Below are 21,761 nucleotides of genomic sequence, written 5' to 3' on the forward strand. Positions count from 1 at the left end.
AATTTTAGTTTTATTTTAGAAACATATTTTGTTTGTTTAAAGATATCTTATATTAAACAAATAAATTTATAATGAACATATAAATTAATAAAAAAATAATATTCACACAATTTGTTGAATCAATTAAAAAAAATTCTTATGTTTTAAAAAATAAATAAATTTAAACTTAATGAAATATATATATATATATATATATATATAATGACAATAATAATAACTATTAAATTAAAAAATAATTATAAAATATTTAAATTTATCTGTTTCATTGATTTGTTATTTTAAATTAAATAATAAACATAAAATTAACTACATTATAATATTAATGTAACATAGAAGATATTACTGATACAATAAATTAAAACATATATTTATATATTACATATAAATTGATAAATTAACTAATAATTTAATTAAAACACCTGCAAGTTACAAAAAAATATATTATTATATAATTTATTTATAATTATATTATTTATATTATTTGCTACATAGTCTGATTATATATATATATATATATCATAATAAATTTTTTATTTTATTTTCTTATCATTTTTTATAAATTTTTACTTTCGAATAAAGTATAATTTATATTTAAGCAATTTCTATTTATTATAAATTTAAAAAATTATAACATAATATATTAATATAATAATTAAATATTAATAATAATAAAATTAAAAATATAAAAAATTTATTAAAAGAATGTTAATATTTTTATTTTTAAATTTTAATTCGTTTAGTTTTGACCGTATCTTATTTTTTTTTTCAGCTTGTTTAAATATAATAAATATAATAATTTATGATTAAATAAATTTATTTTTTAAACACGCGTAATCGTGTATAAATATTTTTAGTTTCGAATATAATATAATTTTTATTTATTATAAATAAAAAATTATAATATAATATATTAATATAATAATTAAATATTAATAATAATAAAATTAAGAATATAAAAATAAATTAATATAATATTATTATTTTATTTTTAAATATTAATTTCTTTAATTTTAAATGCGTTCTAATCTTTTTCGAAGACTTTACTGCTCTTTAGCTTGTTCAAACAAATATAATAATTTACCTTTATATTCAAAGTAACTATAGATTATAATAAAACAAGAATAAAAATTAAGTGCATCAATCCAAATAAAGTTTAACAATGTAACAAAGTTTTACAATCAATAACAACAATCTAATAACATTAAATTTATTGCAATATCCAATAAATTAACATCAAATCTTCAAAATGATCTCATCTTCTTCTTGAAACTCAAGTACCTTGAAAAAAATAAAAGAAATTACTCATATTATTATATCATGACATAATTTAACAAATATAAGGATAAATTTACATTTTAATATATAAAATTGATACCTTTTGTATTTTCTTCAAATTATACTTGTTGCGAAGCCAATCTCCACCACAAATGAGTGCTGCAATGGATTCTTCATTCAATCTTGAATGAAATTCATCAATTACTCTTCCTCTAGCACTAAATGTGGACTCTAATGCAACTATTGAAATCGGAATAGTAAGAATGTCAGCAGCCATCTCTGATAGAATCTTATACTTCAAGCTATTATTTTTCCACCATTCCAAAGCACTAAAAGAGTTGGAATTAGAATCAGGAATACAAAGACCCTCCTCAAGATAAACTTCTAGCTCAGATTTCATTGGAGGAATTGCTTGCTTTTCACGAACAATACTCATAATTTGCTCAAATCCAGTAAATAAGCCAGAACTAGGGACATTGAAGGAAGAGTTGTTGCCACTATTATCAACTTCACCACTAATGCTAGCAGATGCCTCTTTCTTGCTCAATTCAAAATACTCTTCATAAAGCATCTCCAATGAAGTCATCACCATATCCACATTCTCTTTAGCCACATATTCAGGTTTATATATCAATGAAAAACAATAATTGACAACATAAAAATTGCATCTAGGATCCAAAACACTTGCAATAGCCATTAGTAGATTGCATTCCCCCCAATATTTATCAAATTTAACTTTCATTACTGCTACCATTTCTCTCATAAAGTAGTCTTCATCCTCAGCTGCTTTATCAACCCTCCAAACTTCAGGAAGATATAAATTTGCAGTTGGATAATCACTACCAGAAATGACATGAGTGGCCAAATTAAAAACCTTTAAGAGTTGACAAACTTTCTCAACTTTTTCCCAATCTTCTTGAGATGGTTCATAAGTATAGTGTGGCTCTTTTTCTTTATAAGTTGGAAAAACAATTTTAAACTTTAAGGCAGTTGACAACATTTTGAAAGTTGAATTCCATCTCGTTGGACAGTCAAGGATGAGCTTTTTTTCTTTCAAGTGCTTCTGCTCAACAATATCACAAAATACCTTCAACCTTGAATCGTTGTAATTAATATACTTGACACTCTCCCGAATATTGTGAATGATATCCTTTATTCTACCAAGTCCATCATGGACCAATAGATTTAGAATATGAGCGCAACATCTGACATGAAACAATTTTCCATCAAGGACTAACTTATTATCGAGTGATAAGTTGTCCTTAAGATTCCTCAAGCATGAATCATTGTAGGAAGCATTATCAACAGACACAAAAAATACTTTGTCTTCAATCCTCCAAACTTTGAGACACTTGAAAATAGCATCTGCTACATCTATTCCGCGTCTAGGAGCAGGCACTTTCACAAAACTGAGGACCCTCTTTTGAAGATTCCACCCTGCATCAATGAAATGACCTGTGAGTTAAGCTGATTTTGTTCACACCTTTCAACAAAAGCTTCAAGTTTTTCTTCTTTGCCTCATAAATTTTTATGCAATCACTTCTAGCTATTTTGCAAGACACTTTGCTAAATTCAGGATTTGCATATTGGAAGCCCCATATCCAAACTTCATCCTCAACAATGTTGAAAGGGTACTCGTGCACCATGATTGTTGTTGCAATTATTTCTCTCATCTTCTCATTTGAATATCTCACATCAGGTGTCACAAAAGGATTGACTCCTAAGTTGGAGGGTTGAAATGGAATGGTGGGCTGCTTCTTTTGTGAGGCTATGTGTAATCTTTTTTGCAAGCAATTCTCTGCATGTCTCTTCATATGACTAGTGCTAGCTACCTTCCCACTGTGAGAAAAATGACTCTTACAATATTTGCAAATAGCTTTTGTTACTCCTCCAGAGATTTCAGTCTCAATAAAATCATTCCAAACAGCTGATGTCTTCTGCCTCTTCCTCTTAATAACACAATTCTCATCATTTTGATCTTTACTTTTATCACTATTGTCTTGAAGTTGGCTTGAAGATGTTAGTGCTTGTACATTAAGATTACTTGGAGGGCGAGTGCTAGATGACATTGCCTCATTACCCTCAAGTGGAGAAGACATTAAGTAAACCTATAACATAAAGGAAAAATAAAAGCAAAGTAAGATTAAAAAAAAAAGCAACTAATCAAATCACTTTTCAATACATACATTTGCAAGAAATTGCAAGAAACCATTAATCTTGCACATCCAAACAAATTGAAGCAAATATCAATGCAATTAGAATTTTAAATCATAACTGACTATCAAAAATTGATACTATCACTTCTAATAATAGCAAACCACCAACAAAATATACTATAAACAATCAATAATCACATTTTAAGAGATTATGCCATTCATCAAACTAAAAATATTTGCAAAGTATTATGCTGAAAGCAAGTGACCTGTGGTGAAGGCGAATGTGGAGCTAGATACAGCAATGGAGGAGGAAATACAAATGGAAGTGACAAACAGAAGAAAAAGATAAACAGTGATGAATAGCAAATAGAGGTGGACAGCAACGAGATCAAAGAAAGAAGATGAAGATAAACAACGAATGAAGGTGAGCAACGACGAGATCTGAGGAAGAAGACAAACAACTATAGCAGCTTTGGTTCAGAGGTATGTGGTTATATTAGGTTTGTGATGTAGTGAATACAATCAATGTAATTTTTTATTATAGATTTTATACCAATAAAATTGCTTAAGAAAAGATAATAAAATAAAATAAAATTTGTATAATATTAAAAATTTATAATGATTGTTGTTATTAAATAATATTAAAAAAATATAATTATTTTATTATCAAATTAATTTACATATATTCAAATTTTTATTTGTGTTATTGATAATTATTAAATAATTATAATAATTTTTATACAATTTTATAAATAATTTTTAAAATATTGTTTGAGCATTAATTATAAATATTTTTATATTATAAAATTTTTATATTTTTATTTTTCTCAATTTAATTTTATAAAATTATTAAATATTTTAATTATTTTTTATGATAATTATATTTTGTTCGTATAAAGACATCTTATATTCAATAAATAAAATCACAGTAAACACATAAAATTAATAACAAAAAATAACACTTACAAAATTTGTTAAATCAACTAAAAAAATTATTATATTTTAAAAGTAAATAAATATCGTCATTATAAAAAATGTAAATAAAAAATATTTATATTATAAAATTCATAGATTGAGAAAAATAACATATGAGCATATATTAAAATTTATATTTAAATTAAAATAAATTATATTTTTAAATTTTTATCTTAAGATATATATATATATATATATATATATATATATATAATGACAATAATAATAACTATTAAATTAAAAAAATAATTACAAAATATTTAATTTTATTTATTTTATTAATTTATTATTTTAAATTAATAAATAAACGTAAAATTAACTACACTATAATATTAATGTAATATAAAAAATATTACTGATACTGTGATATAGTAAATTAAAACATATACTTATATATTACATATAAATTAATAAATTAACTAATAATTTAATGAAAACACGTGCAAGTAACAAAAATATATATTATTATATAATTTATTTATAATTATATCATTTATATTATTTGTTACATGGTCTGATTATATATATAAATATATATTATAATAAGTTTTTTATTTTATTTTTTTTATTTTTTATAAAATTTTACTTTCAAATAAAATATAATTCATATTTAAGCAATTTCTATTTTTTATAAATAAAATGAATTATAACATAATAATTAAATAATAAAATTAATAATAATAAAATTAAGAGTATAAAAAATATGTTAATATAATTTTATTATTTAATTTTGATTGTATCTTATTCCTGATCAAAGACAACTATTTTTTAACTTGTTTAAGTATAACAAATATAATAATTTATTATTAAATAAATTATTATTTAAAAAGTGTAATGATATATAAATATTTTTAATTTTTAATAGAATATAATTTCTGTTTATTATAATTATAAATAAATAAAATTATAACATAATATATTAATTTAATAATAATAGAATTAAGAATATAAAAAATATATTATTAAATAACTTTATTATTTAAATATATTTTAACAGCTTTATTTTTAAATTATATAATATATATATATATTTATACAGGCCTGCCTATCAGGCCTAACAGATTTTATAAATAGCTCTGACCTGACTTATTTACTTAAACAGACCTTAAAAAAAGTCTGAACTTGGTTTGTTTATTAAAAAGGTCAGGCCTAAACCAGGACAGGCCATAGGCCCCTGTCAAGTGGACTAGCCTGTTTCCATCCCTACTTCTAAGAATGCGAGTCACTTTCAATAACAATATTTAATAGAATCAAACATTTCATTAACATCTACTACACTGTTATCAAAGATGATATTATTCCTCTAAAGACAGTTTGTCCATATTACTGCAAATCATGCTATTACAACTCCCTTTCATTTATTTTTTCACATGAAATTTCACACATATTCAGTAATGTCTCATGCAAATTTTCAAGTAAATACATACTAATATCAAACCATTCAAACACCATATACCCCAGACTCATAAAAGTATTACAATGCAAAAAAAATGTGTAGTACATCCTCATAATTAGTATCACACAACACAAAAACTTCTGAAGAAATCATTAATCTGTGTTTGGTTAAATTTCCCAGTATTGAAATTGCATTAGACAACAAACACGAATAACACTACTTTTCTTAGTGTACTAATCTTCCAAATTCTGTGTAATGCTTGGACTAGACACACTTCCACACGAATACCATTACCTGAAGTAATTATAAATATAGCCACAAGGAGTCTTTATTACTATCACACTTCCATATCAACATGTCATTTACATTTTTTCTCAGCCTCTTACCTTCAACAGTTTCTCACAACTGTTGTTGTAAATCCTCTTCTCATATAAATAATTACCTTATCAAAGAAATTATTTATACCCATTGATCCATCTCAAATTGTCCATTATTCATAACTTGCACTTCTTTATTTGTCACTTGTAGTGTTTATTACCATCACACTTCCACATTAACATATCATTTATATTTTTCTTTTGTCTCTTACCTTCTATTATCTCCTATAACTGTTGTTGTAGATTTTTTTTTATACAAATAATTATTTTATTTAAAGAATTTTTTATACCCATTGACCCATCTCAAATTGTTTATTGTCTAAATAACTTTTAAAGTTACAAATTTGAATACTGAGTATAATATTTAAAAAATATTTTTCTTAAAGAAAGAAAAACACAGAACGAGAAAAGGGAAAGGGACTTTTGAAAAAAAGAAGAAGGTATGGGTGGTATTTTGATTAAAAAAATGATTATTATGGTTAAGAATTCGAATGATGTTTGATGATTGGAGGATTTTGTGGGTTTTGGCGGTTAGGGTTTAGTGTTTTAGTATTTAAAAAAGTGAGAAAAGAAAGTAATGCGTTTCGTTGCAAGCAACGTTAGCTTCACAAAGTCGCTGTTTGGTTTCCTCGCACTGTGTCGGCCACTTCCTCTCTTCGTTTCGTCACTGTAACCCCTTTTTCTTCTTCTTCTCTTCTCTTCATTCCTTTCCTAATCGCACAATTCACCTTCATTCATTAGGTTTCCTCTTCATTGCTCTCTCAATCGCCGATTCGCGCTCATTGTCTCTGAATCCGATGATTTGTAATCTCCTGTTAGAATTGGGGTTTGCTATGGTTTTATGCTATTAATCTAACGTGTTTTTGTTCAATTGAATTAAACTTTTTAAAACTATTTTTGAGCTTGGTTATTTTTTATTTGTTCTATCTTTTACTGTTTGATTTTATTGTTAAAGTTTGATTATCATGGGGTTATTTACCTATTTTCCCTTTTGAATATGTAATGTAATGCAACTATTGAAGAGAAGCTATTTGGACACTCCTTTATGTCATTACTTCTCTTTCTCCTCCACACTCTGGTGGAGAAACTTGCTTTTGTATGAGAAACTTGACTTTTGGGGCATCAATTTACTTCAATAGGTGCCAGGCAAAAATTTTATATCAAACAATTAATTAAATTGAATGATCTGCCTTGTAGGAATATATATTGAATGATCCTGAAATTAAATAATATTCATTATGTTATATCCAACATGAATATGTCTATACTCCTAAAGTTAAATTGTATTTCAATCCTGTATTTCCTTTTCAGCTTCATACTAAATAGTTGGTCAAATTATACTTTTGTAATTGCAATGTATGGTTTACTGTGTTACATTGGATATAATATGGCATGACTCATAAAGGTAGTGCCATTGCTCTAAGCGTTTCGGTTGATTTTTTTCGTTATCTTTTAAATGATACTGCCATGATGCAAATGTTGGATTCATATTTTTTTGGAATATTTAATTTTTTATTTTATTTTATTTTAATGCTTTGTAATGCAGCTGATTGAATGTACAGAAGTTGTGTGAGACCAACAGAGCACCAAAGAGTGTGACTGATCTGCATTCTGCAGGGATGGGTCATTTGGGTGTTTGTCATGAAGTCATGTCCATTGGTCAGCATGAGGAATGTGGAAATGAACTTTCATCAAGTATTCCTAAGGTAGAGGAATCAAAAGATAAAGAAAAAATCATTAAAGCTGAACACATCTTCATGCCAAAATTTAAGAAAAGAAAACGCCTTAGCCTTAATCGTCTTAGAGAGATTAAAGCAGATATATGTGAAAGGCTAAGTAGTGCCAAGCCTAAAACAAAGAAGCATGAAAGCAGAGACAGATGGTCGGCTGAGAGGTAAATAATATATGATATACTTTCTGTTGTTACTTGTAACTGTCTTTTTACTTGTATTAACTTGAGACAGTAATGTAATATAGGTATAAGTTGGCTGAACAACGCATGTGGGAGGTCTTAAAGGGTGAAGGTGCAACTTTTCAAAATCCAATTACCCGACCTGCACTAAGAATGGCTGCTCGTAAGCACATTGGTGATACTGGACTGTTAGACCACTTACTGAAGCACATTGATGGTAAAGTGGCACCTGGAGGAGCTGAGCGGTTTCGACGATGGTTCAACACCAATGGAATCATGGAGTATTGGTTGGAGTGTGCTAATTTGGATAAGGTTCGCCAGGAGGCTGGGGTGCAAGACCCTTACTGGATACCACCATCTACATCGAGGGGAGGCAGTGTCCCTTCTCAGAATACTGATTCTATTGGTGAACTGAAAGTGCTTCGAATAGAAATGGCCCAAATGAAAAAGTATTGAACCTGGAAACTCAAAATTTTAAAATAATTTTGTATGGTTACTATTGTATGTTTAATTTTAACAAGTTAATTTGCATGGCAGAGATATGCAAGAGCTCATTGGCAGGAAGCAAGAGAAAAGTGAAATGTGTCTGATGGAGGTGAATAATTTAGTAATTCAATGGTTTGCTGTCTCTTTTAGCACTTTATGAACTTCTATATTTGATATCTGTTGACAGGAGAGACAGAAAAGTTTTGTGAATTGGAAAACTATGACTGAGCAGCGTGTAACTGAGATTATGACTTCTTTGAAGGCTGTACAGGTCTAAGCAGTATATTTCCACATTTTTTTCTCTTTAAGAATATAGGGCTTGTTCCTTGTGCTTATTTTTTAAAATGAAAAATTGCTTTAAAGATATGTTTAAAAAATTATAATAATTATTTGAAATTTTCAGATGAAAAAACTGTTGTAGTGTTTTTCTTAGATGCTAAAAATAGTGACTTTTGAAAGTGAGCTCTAATAAAACTATATATTATGTAACTTTTAAACAAGGCCTCAATGGGATTCATATTATGTTGAATGTGTTTTCTTTTGGTTGGTTAATCTGACCATGATAATGATCTCTGGCTTACTGTAGCTTTACATATTGACAGGGCATGCATGAAGACACTCTGATTTGGAGAACTAAAGTTGAGCAACAGCTAACGGAAATAACAAATAAATTGAGTGATGTGCAAACATTGAGAGAACACCCCACTTTAAGTCATCCTTCAGTAAGATGGGAGTATTGGCCAGAAACCACCAACTTATTCAATATTCAAGGAAATGGATTTGCACCTTGGTTTGGGAATTCTGAGCTGCTTAATGTTCCGCAAGAGGCTGTATTCCAAAATCTGAACTCAACCATACCAACTCAGCCGCACAATGAACTGATTAACATGAAGATGTAATGCACAGCAAATTTTATTCTTTAAAACTCTTCCATGCTCCCTTTCAGAGGAAAATGCTGATTTTGTTATTTCAGTAGCCCCCTCATTTTTTTTATCATGATTATAGTGATTTGCTGGAGTTGGTGCCAAAGGAACATCAACCTAATGTGACCCCTGTTTCTTCTACAACTGTTAATTCAAAGTCAGACCTTGGCAACTCATTGATGTTGTGTCAGGTGATTGTTTCAAACCTTGACTGTAATATTTCTAGATTTTAATATTTTGCAGCTTAATACTCATTGTAGAATAGTTTCCTCACAGGAAATGTTCGTGGAATTATTTACATGGAAGGATAAGCTGGAGCAGCAGTTATTGGAGTTGTCAAATACTGTATATCGCATGCTGGCAATGAAGTACACTCTACTTTGAAATATGAAGCCTAATTTGATGATTCTAACCATCATCTGTCGAGGTTTTCCTTTGTTACTCTTAAAGAGTGTAGGGTTTAGATATTGTACAGAATTAACAATCTAACTGTAAAGTGGAATCCTTTTCCAACCACTAAATTAATGGAAGCTGCTTCTGAGTCTCTCTCACAGTGAGCTGCAAATTGTTGATGTTTTCCCCTGGCCTTTTACGTTACAGTTGGTTATGGTTGAGGTAGGTCGTTTGGTCATTGGTACGACATTATTATAAGTGGCAGTTTTCTAGTTTTGTGGTAAAATGAAGATCCTTATGATAGATAGCTCTTCTGGTAGGTTTTGCCCTTGTTAACTTGTTAGCTAAGTGACTTTTTAAAATATATACGTAATCTTATTTTGGGGATAAGGTGGATCTTTTAATATATAGAATTCCTACATTATAGTTCATCGGATCTTCTGGATTATATGTATGATGTATGTAACTTGTGATTATGTATTATGTCACTTCCCCACCCCAGTGTTTTAATTTCATTATTCAGGTGTTATGACGATGTGACTTCCCTATAGCTACTCAATCCTTCACAATCTCCAAGTTGTAAAAATGTGTAATGTTTTTACTATTAAAATTTACAACATTTCTAAACGATATAAGATCTGAAGAGTTACCTTCGTTATATAGGAAAAGAAGTGTCGACAAAAATGAAATTGTTAGTTTTTTCTACCGAAGAAATCAGTTTCAAGGAGTACAGTGATTATAGTATTTTATTCACTTTGACTGAAATATCATGATTTAAAGGGTTATTTGGAAGAGTTTAAATAATTTATTACTTTCATAAGTTGTTTTTAATTTAATAAATATTATTACTAAATTTACGGCATAAATTATTATTTTAAAAAATTATTAAATATGGAAATATCCAAACTCTATTGAGTGTTGAAGGATGCTGGAATCCTTTTGTTTTCTCGTGTCTTGTTGAGGGCTATTCACGTAATTTGATTAGAATATAAAATTATTTTCTTCGTCGTACTAAATCCTGTTTGAAATAGTGTACTCCCCATAATTCGTTCTTTCTGGTGAAAATAAGTTGAAATTACTTCGAACTTTGAAAGGATTTAACAATTCAAAAGTTAGGGATCTTACTATTCGACATGCAAAACAAAGAACATTGCAGAGTTGCCATTGTTGAATCTCGTTGAACCTTTTCTAAATAAATAATCTTAGTTGTCAGTAATTGAAAATTGCTTGTTCGGGTCCCAAGATTAATTCTGCTCCTGTATGCCAAACATGAGCATGAAAGGATAAACATGCATAAAGGTAGAATGCATTTATATAAATTATAATATAAACATAACCTGCATATAAAGATAGATTATGAGCAGTGTCTATTCCGTACTCCACGTGATTTGATTATTAGCTCTCTTTTGTAGAATTGCAATTTAATTTTAAGAAGTGGGTTAACCAAATCAATAACGACAAATTACTGCGAACTAAACTATTTTAGAGTTGGTGCTCTTTCTTTATTGAACCTTTTCTATTTGAGTGTTCTATCTTTCTTTATTTATATTTGTTATTTATAGTATTTATAAATAACAAATATAAATACTATAAATAATATGTATCCTTGATATTAACAATTAAAAATAAAATTTCTAACAGAGGATCTCTTGACAAATTTTGCGAATATTTAAAGTTTTATTTATTTATTCATTATTTTTATACTTAAATTACTAATGCATGACGCTATTCGTTACCCAGTTGATGAGGGGAACTGAATTCTGCTTTACTCACGTCTATTTCATATTTTTAAAACTTGCAAATATTTTATTAAAAAAATCGTAAATTATTCACAGATCTCGTCTTTTAAGGATGGATCATAAATAAATTATAATTATTATTGTTATCTAGAATTATGAATACCTGACAGCGGAGGCAAATTGTCTAAGAATGTGAAGGAAGAAGAAAAAGATTTTAAAAGTAAAAGAGGAGAAGAGAGATTAATATACAAATTTTCAGATTAAAAAATTAAAAATATAAAATTAAGAAAATTTTGAAACTCTATTCACTTAAGATCTTATTTAAAAACTTTATATAGCTATATATTATATAAGTTTTTCTTTTTCTTTCTTTCTCTTCAAAAAAGAACATTCACATAAAAATGCACAATATCGCAAGTGGTAGGAAAAAAAAAAGATATTTTATGTGCCCCTTTGTTTGAAGTTTTAAACATATGAATAGCGAAGGGATAATGACAGAGATGAATGGCACGTGACTCAGTCCACAACATCAATAAATAGGAAAATAATTTGTGTGACATAATTCTGAAGATATTAGCTAACTCAAACCTTTGTATTCATTCAGTGACACACGTGATCAATTGCATCCCTCATTTTATGTCATCCAATTGGAAAGGTACAAAGATAAATATATTTTATGAGTCTGCAATTCTTGCCAATTTTTTAAATGTATATGCCTTATTCTTTTTTGTTGGATCTTCTAGACTAGACAATATTCAAATCTGAGTATACAGATCAGAAAAATTATTCTCACTCTCATTAACCTTAGACCCAGAAACTTATTCTAATTTCTACACAAAAATATTACTTATGTAAGATGAATTTAAGTATAAAAAGATAATTAAGACTATATATATTATCAATCTAAATAATTATTATAATTTTTTTAAAAAAAGGTGTAAAATGTCATATCCAGTGTCCAGCATGGGCAGAGTTGGTGGTCGTGGAACGGGCGAGGCATGATGTCCTTTCACCTATTGTTTGTATGCGTCATTAATTAAAATATAAAATAATAAAGTGACATCAACAAGACTTAAAAATAATCATGGTCTTAGCGATAAAATTAATTACAAAATTATAATTTATAGTTGATCCGATAATTTTTTAAAAATATTTACTATTGTTAAATTTAAATTGAAACTGCTTATACTCATTGATGTGCGTGTTGAATAATAATTATAAATTATAGTTGCGTATGCGGTAAAAAAATGAAATTTAGACACGTGGTGGTTGAATATGGGGTGGAAAGTTGAAACAGCCCATAGGAAAAAAGAGGAAAGAGACAGAAGACAACACAACTTGCTAGTAGTTTGTGTTTCCGTTGTTAAAATGAATAATAGAAAGATGAGAATGGTTCACAGGGGAACACCAGATACAACCTCTTTTTTCTTTCCCACTCAGTGCCCAACTACACCACACAGCACGGTTTTAATTAATTTAATTAATTAATTATAATTAAAGCTATTAATTTGTCTTCTTCATTCTCTTTTTAATTTGTGTTTGGGATAAGACAAGAACAATGGCGAAATCGAGTTCGACCACCGTAACGGTGAAACCGGCATGGGTTCTACCGTACCGGACGAGGAACATCACGGAGGTGTACGAGGTGGGGAGAAAGCTGGGACAGGGTCAATTCGGCACAACCTACCTCTGCACGCACAGGGCAACGCGTGCAAGCTACGCGTGCAAGTCCATTCCCAAGCGGAAGCTCTTGTGCAAGGAGGATTACGAGGATGTGTGGAGGGAGATTCAGATAATGCACCACTTGTCGGAACACGCGCACGTTGTTCGAATCGAAGGAACCTACGAGGATTCCTCTGCGGTGCACCTTGTGATGGAGCTGTGTGAGGGAGGGGAATTGTTTGATAGGATCGTGCAGAAGGGGCACTATAGTGAGAGGCAAGCTGCGAAGTTGATAAAGACCATTGTTGAGGTTGTTGAGACTTGTCACTCGCTTGGTGTCATGCATAGGGACCTCAAACCTGAGAACTTTCTATTTGATACTGTTGATGAGGATGCTAAGCTTAAAGCTACAGATTTCGGTTTGTCTGTTTTTTACAAGCCTGGTGGGTTGGTTGGTTTTTATTCAAATTGCTTTTACTATCTTCTTTTTAGCATTGTGAGAGTGTGAATGAATGTTGAATGACCCTCTCTCTCTTTTCTTTTGTGGTTTATTTATTTGTTTTACTTTCTAAATTTAGAATCTGTGGATAACTAGAGATTGATGGATTCCTTATCCAAAGGTCATAAGACTCATAACTAATGTTGTGTCCCAAATTGGACTCATTTTTTGTTCAGAACTCTGGTATCTTTCACAGGAGACAACTTTTCTTGAACCGGGAACATTTACAGCACAACGAATGTTGTGTCCCAAATTTGACTGATTGTTTGATCCTTGTATTCTATTTCAATTTTTTTCTTTTCGGTTCATTCGGCGAGAAAGGGGTCGGGTTGTATTGTTGGGTGTAATTATTTGTTTAATTTGCATAGGGCCATAGGTCCTTAAGCAGGATGCTTCTTTGAATTGATTATGAGCTGGTTGTTGTGGATAGGACTGAATTACAGAGGCCAAGAGTTGTTGGGAATGGCTGTGCTGGCTTATGTTTTTTATTTGTTTTTGAAATGTGGTCAATTTGAGAAGAGAATATTCTTTCCCTTTTCTACAGGGTTCAGAGCTGGTTTCCAAGTCCATCATGGGTCCTTATAGAATATAGGTCACTGCTTCCGTGTTTGATTTTAAATTCCAAGAATTTTATGTTTTCCTTTTTCATGCTGTCATGAATTTGAGTAATAAGCCTTGGTTGCATGAATTAACATTTTTGGCAGCTTAAATTAATTCTATGCTATTTGTTTTGTCTTCTCTTGAGTGATCCCAAAATATTATTTTACTCTTGTTGAACTTCCAGATTTCAGTTCTTGGTTGCATCTTTTATGTGCATAGTAGTTTTTCTGGAGAAGAATTCATATTTGCTTTTCATAATTATATTAACGATAACAAGTTCTCTAAGTTTGTGCTCTGCAAGTGCTTCTTCTATGTAATAAATAATTAAAAATGTCCCGTGTAACTATTGTCCATGGAAATTAGAAATTTCATTCTTGTTGACATAGTCCTGGTACTTGAAAACTCGTTTTAGACCCTACCATCAAATGATATTAAAATAAAGCTTTATTATATTTTTCTGTAAAAGCTGCATTTGAAGTGTTTAATAGTGATATATACTATAAATGGAGTTTCATTAGGTTTATAAACTTGTTTCCGGTGAATGCCTTAATGATTGCATGTCGTAGTAAATGTATAGTTGATTTCCAAAAGTAGAATCTAGTTTAATTTTTGTTCTCTCATTAATTAAAATCACAATCTTTAGTTATGGAATTTTTAGTCATGTAAACAGATAAAGCTAATACATATATGTATTACATCAATTAGAAACAATTGTTATGTCTTATATATGCGAGGAAAGGGATTTTCTTTTCTACTGGGGTTCAAAGGGGACGATGCCATAAAACAATGTGCTGTATTACAGGGGAAAAAAAGAAAGGGTGCACAAATGGCGTAAGGGTTGTTAGTACTTCTGTACTTAGTAATCTTTTCTGCCCCATGCATTTTGGTGCCTTTTTTGGCATTCTAATTGCTAGAAGTTTGGACTCTGGGAGAGGGCTATCTATGTGCCACTATGCCTAACATAGAAAGATACTTTTCAGGTGAATCCTTTTGTGATGTTGTTGGGAGCCCATACTATGTTGCACCAGAGGTTTTGCGCAAGCACTATGGACCTGAATCAGACGTGTGGAGTGCTGGGGTTATTCTGTACATCTTATTAAGTGGGGTGCCACCATTTTGGGCTGGTAGAGCTATTTGTTATTCCTTTGTTTAATTACCATTTTGGCACTGTTTTCTTCATGTTCATCCTTTGCCTTAGCTAATGCTAATCTGCATATTTGTCACCTTCAGAAACTGAACCAGGGATCTTCCGACAGATTTTACTAGGAAAACTTGATTTTCAGTCTGAGCCTTGGCCTAGCATTTCAGACAGCGCCAAGGATCTAATTCGGAAAATGCTTGATCAAAATCCAAAAACAAGGCTTACAGCACATCAAGTACTTCGTAAGTCCCAAACTTTATATTGAGCATTTAGCATGATTGAGTTAGCAGCATTAATTCTAACAATTCTTAGAATGGGTTAACAGCTGTAAGATTTTTACAAGTTTCCCTCTGTGTCAGGTCACCCATGGATTGTTGATGACAACATTGCACCTGATAAACCTCTTGATTCTGCAGTTTTATCTCGTCTGAAACAATTCTCTGCAATGAATAAACTGAAAAAGATGGCATTACGTGTAAGGCTTCTGTAGACCTTTTTGCTGAGCCTAGACAATTTCTTGGTGTTTATAAGCTGAGCATGGACGAACAAGTTTGCTTTCATGACTACTAAGTTGTTTGTCTTCCTTTTACAATGAAAAAGTAATTATATGCATTTATTATTAAAATTTCGGTTAAGCAGATTGCAATTATTTCAAGATCCACTGGAAGGCCTTCTTTTGGTAGTTTATCAATTTCTTGTGCATTCATTTTCACTATACTCAAAAAAGCTGCTTGGATCTAAATGTTATTTCAAAACATGGTGGGATGCCTGCAGGAATGCAAGATGCACCATCAGGTATTAGATACCCAAGCTATCTTGTACCTACTTTGACATTCAAGGAATGCAGTGCTTATTGTGTTTATGTTTCTCATGTATAATGGTTTTTGGTTGCCCTTCAGAAACTGGTGGAGTGTTTCACTGGAGCCAATTTTTTAAAATATATTTTCATGGGAAAATTAAAAAGTATGAAGGATTTTTTTCATAATAAATATCATTAGTGAATTTTACTGAATGTCATTTTGTTGTTAAAACAAAAATTAAATAAAAGATCAACTTTCACTCTTGATCACCCTAACCATCAAAGCAACACCAAGGGCATTAGATGCATTGGAGCGAGAAAGCTACATGGTTGGACTCGCATTTGCATTATGTCCTGGATTTCTCAACAGCTATGATTGGTTAGATGCATTTCATTGATATGAAGGCCGATTTCTACTTTTATATTGATTCTTGTTGTACATGTGTTTTTGGATTTCTGTTCTTTGTTATGACTTATGAATTCTATTTTTTGGGTGTCGGATATGGACCATGAGGCTGCCTCATCCTTATTATTACATTTTTTTTAATCCATGAGCCTTAAAATTGGAAGTCAAAGCTTGCTGAGGTTCAGTTCTGAAGGAACTTGAACCATTGGTTGCATCAAAGTCTTGAGTTGCTTCAAGTAGGAAACACCAAGGTCGGAAAGCCAACATGAATAGAATTTTAAAGAAGCTTATTTACATTCTGTTATTAAAATTTTTAGAATTTTCCTTTCACTGCTACCTTGCTAAATTTTCCATTAAGACAAACCAGTGAAATGAAATACTACTACACCTTAGCCTGAACTTCAAAGATCACTATATTTCTGTAGTTTGTAAAATATTTGAGTTAATGAAGTGTTTGAACTAGGATTTATCATTCCTGCTTTCTGGAAGCAGGAAGTTGAAAGTGATTCATATTATTTACAGTTTGGCTTGCTTAATTCTAGGTTATTGCTGAGAGGCTATCTGAAGAAGAAATCGGTGGTCTGAAAGAGTTATTCAAGATGATTGACACAGACAACAGTGGTACCATAACATTTGATGAATTAAAAGATGGCTTGAAGCGAGTAGGATCTGAACTTATGGAGTCTGAAATCAAGGATCTGATGGATGCTGTAAGATCTTTTAAAGAATGCTAATTACACACTACTTTTGACATCCTAGTATTAGCTGAAATCTATGTGGATTCCACTAAATAGGGAAGAGGATTGCCATGACATGAATTTCATTCAATAATAACAAGTATTTTGAGAAGAGTTTGTTATTAGCATTTTTTCTTTCTTCAGTAAATAATTTTTTAGTCCATTAACGTGGGACATAAGATCTTATTTGGTATGTGACAGGCGGACATTGACAAAAGTGGAACAATAGATTATGGTGAATTCATAGCTGCCACTGTTCATTTAAATAAGCTAGAGAGAGAGGAAAATCTGGTTTCAGCCTTCTCCTATTTTGACAAAGATGGTAGTGGTTACATAACCATTGATGAGATACAACAAGCTTGTAAGGACTTTGGTTTAGATGATGTCCATATTGATGACATCGTCAAGGAAATTGATCAAGATAACGTAAGTACTGAGCATAAAATTCCTAATTCATTTTTCAAGATTATATGCCAACATTGTTTGTTGAGTACTAATGGCAGTCTTGTGATGCAGGATGGGCAAATAGATTATGGGGAATTTGCTGCCATGATGAGAAAGGGAAATGGAGGGATAGGAAGGCGAACCATGAGAAAAACACTAAATTTAAGAGATGCTCTAGGATTAGTAGACAATGGGCCCAATCAATTTATTGATGGCTACCTTAAGTAGTAACTTGGAGACGAAAATTTGCCAAAAGATAATTTTAGTTTATTGCAAAGTTATCTGTTGCGTGACAAAATTTTGCATCTCCTTTTTTTTTTACAATGCATATCCGTTAGTAATTTAATAAACTCATCTTTCCGAAAAAAGATTTTCACCTTGATCTTGACAAGGTCCACACAACGAATAAAGGTCAAGCCCCTTGCCAGCGAAGGTAATGGCACAATCAATATCTAAAATTATCTAAAATTAAATCCTCACATATAAAGCTCTCTGACTTGTCTAAAATTATGTACAATGAAGCAATATAAGGTTCAGATCGACAACCATAGTTCACTACTACAAATGTGAACTTAAGAAGATGAAATTGACGACCATAGTTTTGTTAAGGACTAAGTTTAAACATTTATAAACAAATTTTTTTAATGAAAATAGTACATTTTAATATAATAAATATTAACTTTTTAAATAAAATTTTGCTATTATTAGCTATTTATTCTCAATCTTTAAATTTAAGGTTAATAAAATTCTTAAAAAAATACTTATTATAAATTTTTTACTCATAATAATAGTCAACCAAGATATAAGTTGTTGGTCCCATAATTATAAAATAGGCTAAATTAATGTGTAGGTCATTAACTTATTTAGATATTTTTATTTTTATATTTTGAAAGTTTGTAATAAGATTTTAAATTTTTTTAAATGAATATTTACATTATAATATTATAATTAAAAAATTAAATAATTCAAGGATTATGTTACTAATTAATTATTTAATAAGTCTTTAAATTATTTAAAATGTTTAATTAAGTTCTTATACTTAATAAAGTCCTAATAGAAATGTGGTTGAAAATTTTATTAAAAATAAATTTAAAATTCAAAGACATGTTTATAAATTTTAAAATAAAAAAATAACTTAATAAAATTTTTAATCTCTTTGATTCATATTCCTTTTTATCCTTTTAATTTTATTTATTACTGTTTAATTCTTGTAGTTTTTCAGTTTTTAAAATTAAGTTTCTCGTCTCGAATTTTATTCTACAATTAACGAAAATATAATTAAGGTGCAACACAATTCTCTAAAAATAAAGAAATATTTAAATACAAAAAATAACAAAAAGAAACTTCAAAGGCTTGTTTGTATTTTTTTATTTTTATTTGAATTATGTATTTTTTTTATTCATAAATATATGTAAACCAGTGGCATGCCACATTTCTATTACATTTTCAATAATTATTAAACAAACTTTGAGTGAAATATTGAATTTAACTATTAAAAATTATGAGGACAAAATATGTACAGTTAAAATTAGAAAAAAAAAATTGGCACGTAGGAAATAAAACATGGAAATAAAAAAGTACATGAGCCAAAAAAAAAGCCTTTCTCATGAACACTAAAATTTTTATTTTTTGTAATTTTTGTGAGTGGTTGTGAATAAAAGGATATAGCTATATATTTGGCACAATATTTACAATAAAAAAAACTCTTGTTAACTTGTATTCTGAAAAACACTCATTAAGAGTAAATCATTTTTTATTGCTTAATTATTATCCCATTAGTTAACATTATATTTTTAACACTTTTCTTTAAGACACTCATTAATAAAACTTGCAAAATTTAAACATTCCAAATAAAATCCAGCGAGAAGTTGAATTTAGAATTTTATTTTGGTTGCAAATTGAGAAAGAGCTATATGCCCAACCTTTTTCACATTTATTTTAAAATTGTGCACACATTAATACAATTTTAGACTACTTAATGATACCATAATAAAAAAGACATAAAATGTAATATCTTACATTACTTTTGTGTTATTCCTCAATCAAAGTTAAAATATCACTTTAATAATTTATATAATAAATGTTAACATTAAAAATAAACGCTAATTATTGAGATGAAACTATACAAGCATGGGTTCACGGAATCTTGAAGGGAAAGATAGTACTTAAGAAACTCTCCTCAAAGCATGTATTACAAATTGGTAAAAAATAAACAAATAAGTAGAAGAGGGCATACATTATATATTGATTTCACTTTAAGTATTGCCCCCATAAACAGGTATATATGTAATTTGAAGCATGCTGAATTTAACAGAGGAACAGGTTATGATGATCAAAACTATACTTTCTCATTTGCATTGGGAGATGCCAGAGGAAACAAAATAAGCAACTCAGGCTCAGTGTAACCTGGTCTAGACCTTGGGGAAGGATGCAAATAAAATCTCCTCTCTTTGATAGCTTTCTCTTCTTCTTCTGTGTTTATTTGAGGCATTAAGGAATCTTCTTTCTTTTCATCTTCTAGAATAGTTAACTGAGAGAACAGTGTTGAAGGGGTGGTGGGGCTTGGAAGAAGACTTGAACTCCCTGATCCAGGGCTTGGAGGAAAGCTAGAACTTCTTGACTTAGAGGGTGACAAACATGCACCTGATGATTTATAATGAAAACTGGGTTTAACAATCTCAAGTTTGGGCTTCATGCATTTCCTTCTCTCATGGAGTTTTGATGTTGTCCTTTTCACACTTGCAACCTTTGTTGTTTCTACTTCTTTTGGTGTTGTAGCCTCTGAGGGACCTGTTAATCTTTGTACTACTTCCCTGAATGCATCTGAGTTTGTCTGAACAAAAGTGGTTAGTGGTTTGCAATCAGTTGCAGTACCATGGATTGGTGGCTTCTCCATTCTCATCACTTCATTTGACAATAAGATTTACAGTCACTTAGAATCTCACCTGTAATATTCATGATTGATGATTAAATTCAACTCAGATACAAAATGATCCATGGCACACTAACATGGAACTAACAAATACCATTCATATGGTATGTTTTGATCAGTGTTTATTCCAAAAACATTTGCAATCTATATGTCTTACACACACGAAAATGGAAAGAAAAACAACTTGAGCTATGAGTTTTATTTCATGACAAAAGAAGTTTTACGAGAGGTGATATAATAATATATGATTGGCGATCCATGGATAGACCTATTGTAGCTGAGGGCTCTAAAGAAATGCAAAGTTAAATAATTTCATGACTGATGATGACCCACATCTCTTGTCATAATGAGAAAGCCAATTGTTTTCTGTCCTGTCCAAAGCATGTCGTATCAAATAATTCTTCAAATGGGGTATGGCTAACAAATTAGATTAAGGTAGAGGATTTCTTAGGAGCTGTGTCCATAAACACAGGACATGTATTTGAAACTACACTACACAGTCCCCCAATAATGTTCTAGGTGGAGGGTTGGCATTTGTTGACCCAATCCATCAAGAGCTTGGTGAATCATATGTTTTTCTTATTATAGGATGTGGATGAGATTTTGTTGCTCAGAACACTTTATGCCTAACTGTCTATTACCTGGTTTACCTGTTTTCTTTTTGACTCATGAGGTCTTGGAGTGGACTTGTCTGTCTATTCTTTTTCTCTCTGATCTCTCATTTATTGACTGAAATTGATAACTCAAATTTAGCCAGGGTGCACAGACCAACTGTTAACTTTTTTACCTCCAAATAATGTTTTCTTTTTTGAATTAAAAATATAATGTTAAATGCATGCAATGATTTTCTACATGGCTCCAGCTTGAAATAATCCCATTCCAGAAAATTTCAGCTCATTGTAAAGCTAT

At 30.0% G+C, this 21,761-nt stretch overlaps 4 protein-coding genes across 8 annotated transcripts; 2 read left to right on the top strand and 2 right to left on the bottom strand.

Annotated features, from left to right (window-relative positions):
- Window positions 1–1,233: 1,233 nt before the first annotated feature.
- Window positions 1,234–3,374, bottom strand: LOC113855718 (zinc finger BED domain-containing protein RICESLEEPER 2-like). Its single transcript, XM_027487347.1, has 3 exons — window positions 2,759–3,374; window positions 1,376–2,712; window positions 1,234–1,278 (listed from the first exon to the last, which is right to left on the bottom strand). Exons 1-3 carry the CDS (start codon window positions 3,372–3,374, stop codon window positions 1,234–1,236), a joined length of 1,998 nt encoding a protein of 665 aa, XP_027343148.1.
- A 3,386-nt stretch (window positions 3,375–6,760) lies between these two features.
- Window positions 6,761–10,363, top strand: LOC113855344 (protein DYAD-like). Of its 3 annotated transcripts, none has more exons than XM_027486953.1 (8): window positions 6,761–6,848; window positions 7,726–8,073; window positions 8,157–8,540; window positions 8,629–8,686; window positions 8,765–8,848; window positions 9,180–9,472; window positions 9,583–9,691; window positions 9,777–10,363. In XM_027486953.1, the coding sequence occupies exons 2-8, from the start codon at window positions 7,799–7,801 to the stop codon at window positions 9,882–9,884; spliced, it is 1,311 nt and encodes a 436-aa protein (XP_027342754.1). In that variant the 5' UTR covers window positions 6,761–6,848; window positions 7,726–7,798; the 3' UTR covers window positions 9,885–10,363. The 3 variants fall into 3 exon arrangements, with proteins under 3 accessions (XP_027342754.1, XP_027342755.1, XP_027342753.1); XM_027486954.1 differs by having other exon boundaries at window positions 6,789–6,848; window positions 7,797–8,073; window positions 9,777–10,258; XM_027486952.1 differs by having other exon boundaries at window positions 6,792–6,983; window positions 7,797–8,073; window positions 9,777–10,258.
- A 2,644-nt stretch (window positions 10,364–13,007) lies between these two features.
- Window positions 13,008–18,212, top strand: LOC113856307 (calcium-dependent protein kinase SK5). Of its 3 annotated transcripts, none has more exons than XM_027488080.1 (7): window positions 13,008–13,737; window positions 15,374–15,517; window positions 15,624–15,776; window positions 15,894–16,009; window positions 17,282–17,449; window positions 17,678–17,902; window positions 17,993–18,212. In XM_027488080.1, exons 1-7 carry the CDS (start codon window positions 13,191–13,193, stop codon window positions 18,146–18,148), a joined length of 1,509 nt encoding a protein of 502 aa, XP_027343881.1. In that variant the 5' UTR covers window positions 13,008–13,190; the 3' UTR covers window positions 18,149–18,212. The 3 variants fall into 3 exon arrangements, with proteins under 3 accessions (XP_027343881.1, XP_027343882.1, XP_027343883.1); XM_027488081.1 differs by having other exon boundaries at window positions 13,085–13,737; window positions 15,636–15,776; window positions 17,993–18,156; XM_027488082.1 differs by lacking the exon at window positions 13,008–13,737 and adding an exon at window positions 14,571–14,678 and having other exon boundaries at window positions 17,993–18,156.
- Window positions 18,213–20,258: 2,046 nt separating this feature from the next.
- LOC113856511 (VQ motif-containing protein 31) lies at window positions 20,259–20,822 on the bottom strand. Its single transcript, XM_027488344.1, has one exon. The coding sequence runs from the start codon at window positions 20,820–20,822 to the stop codon at window positions 20,259–20,261; it is 564 nt and encodes a 187-aa protein (XP_027344145.1).
- Between the last annotated feature and the right edge of the window lie 939 nt (window positions 20,823–21,761).

The sequence above is a fragment of the Abrus precatorius genome, unplaced genomic scaffold (assembly GCF_003935025.1).
Source record: "Abrus precatorius isolate BTA unplaced genomic scaffold, Abrus_2018 Scaffold11, whole genome shotgun sequence".
In the NCBI taxonomy this organism is placed as follows: Eukaryota; Viridiplantae; Streptophyta; class Magnoliopsida; order Fabales; family Fabaceae; genus Abrus; species Abrus precatorius.

Coding starts and splice junctions, on each gene's coding strand:
- LOC113855718 (XM_027487347.1), bottom strand. CDS start 3,374: ATGTCTTCTCCACTTGAGGGTAATGAGGCAATGTCATCTAGCACTCGC. Junction 2,713..2,758: donor CTTGAAGCTTTTGTTGAAAG/GTGTGAACAAAA, acceptor TCATTGATGCAG/GGTGGAATCTTCAAAAGAGG. Junction 1,279..1,375: donor ATTTGAAGAAAATACAAAAG/GTATCAATTTTA, acceptor ATTTTTTTCAAG/GTACTTGAGTTTCAAGAAGA.
- LOC113856511 (XM_027488344.1), bottom strand. CDS start 20,822: ATGAGAATGGAGAAGCCACCAATCCATGGTACTGCAACTGATTGCAAA.
- LOC113855344 (XM_027486952.1), top strand. Junction 8,541..8,628: donor GAAATGGCCCAAATGAAAAA/GTATTGAACCTG, acceptor TTTGCATGGCAG/AGATATGCAAGAGCTCATTG. Junction 8,849..9,179: donor CTTCTTTGAAGGCTGTACAG/GTCTAAGCAGTA, acceptor ACATATTGACAG/GGCATGCATGAAGACACTCT.
- LOC113856307 (XM_027488080.1), top strand. CDS start 13,191: ATGGCGAAATCGAGTTCGACCACCGTAACGGTGAAACCGGCATGGGTT. Junction 15,777..15,893: donor TACAGCACATCAAGTACTTC/GTAAGTCCCAAA, acceptor CCTCTGTGTCAG/GTCACCCATGGATTGTTGAT. Junction 17,903..17,992: donor AGGAAATTGATCAAGATAAC/GTAAGTACTGAG, acceptor CTTGTGATGCAG/GATGGGCAAATAGATTATGG.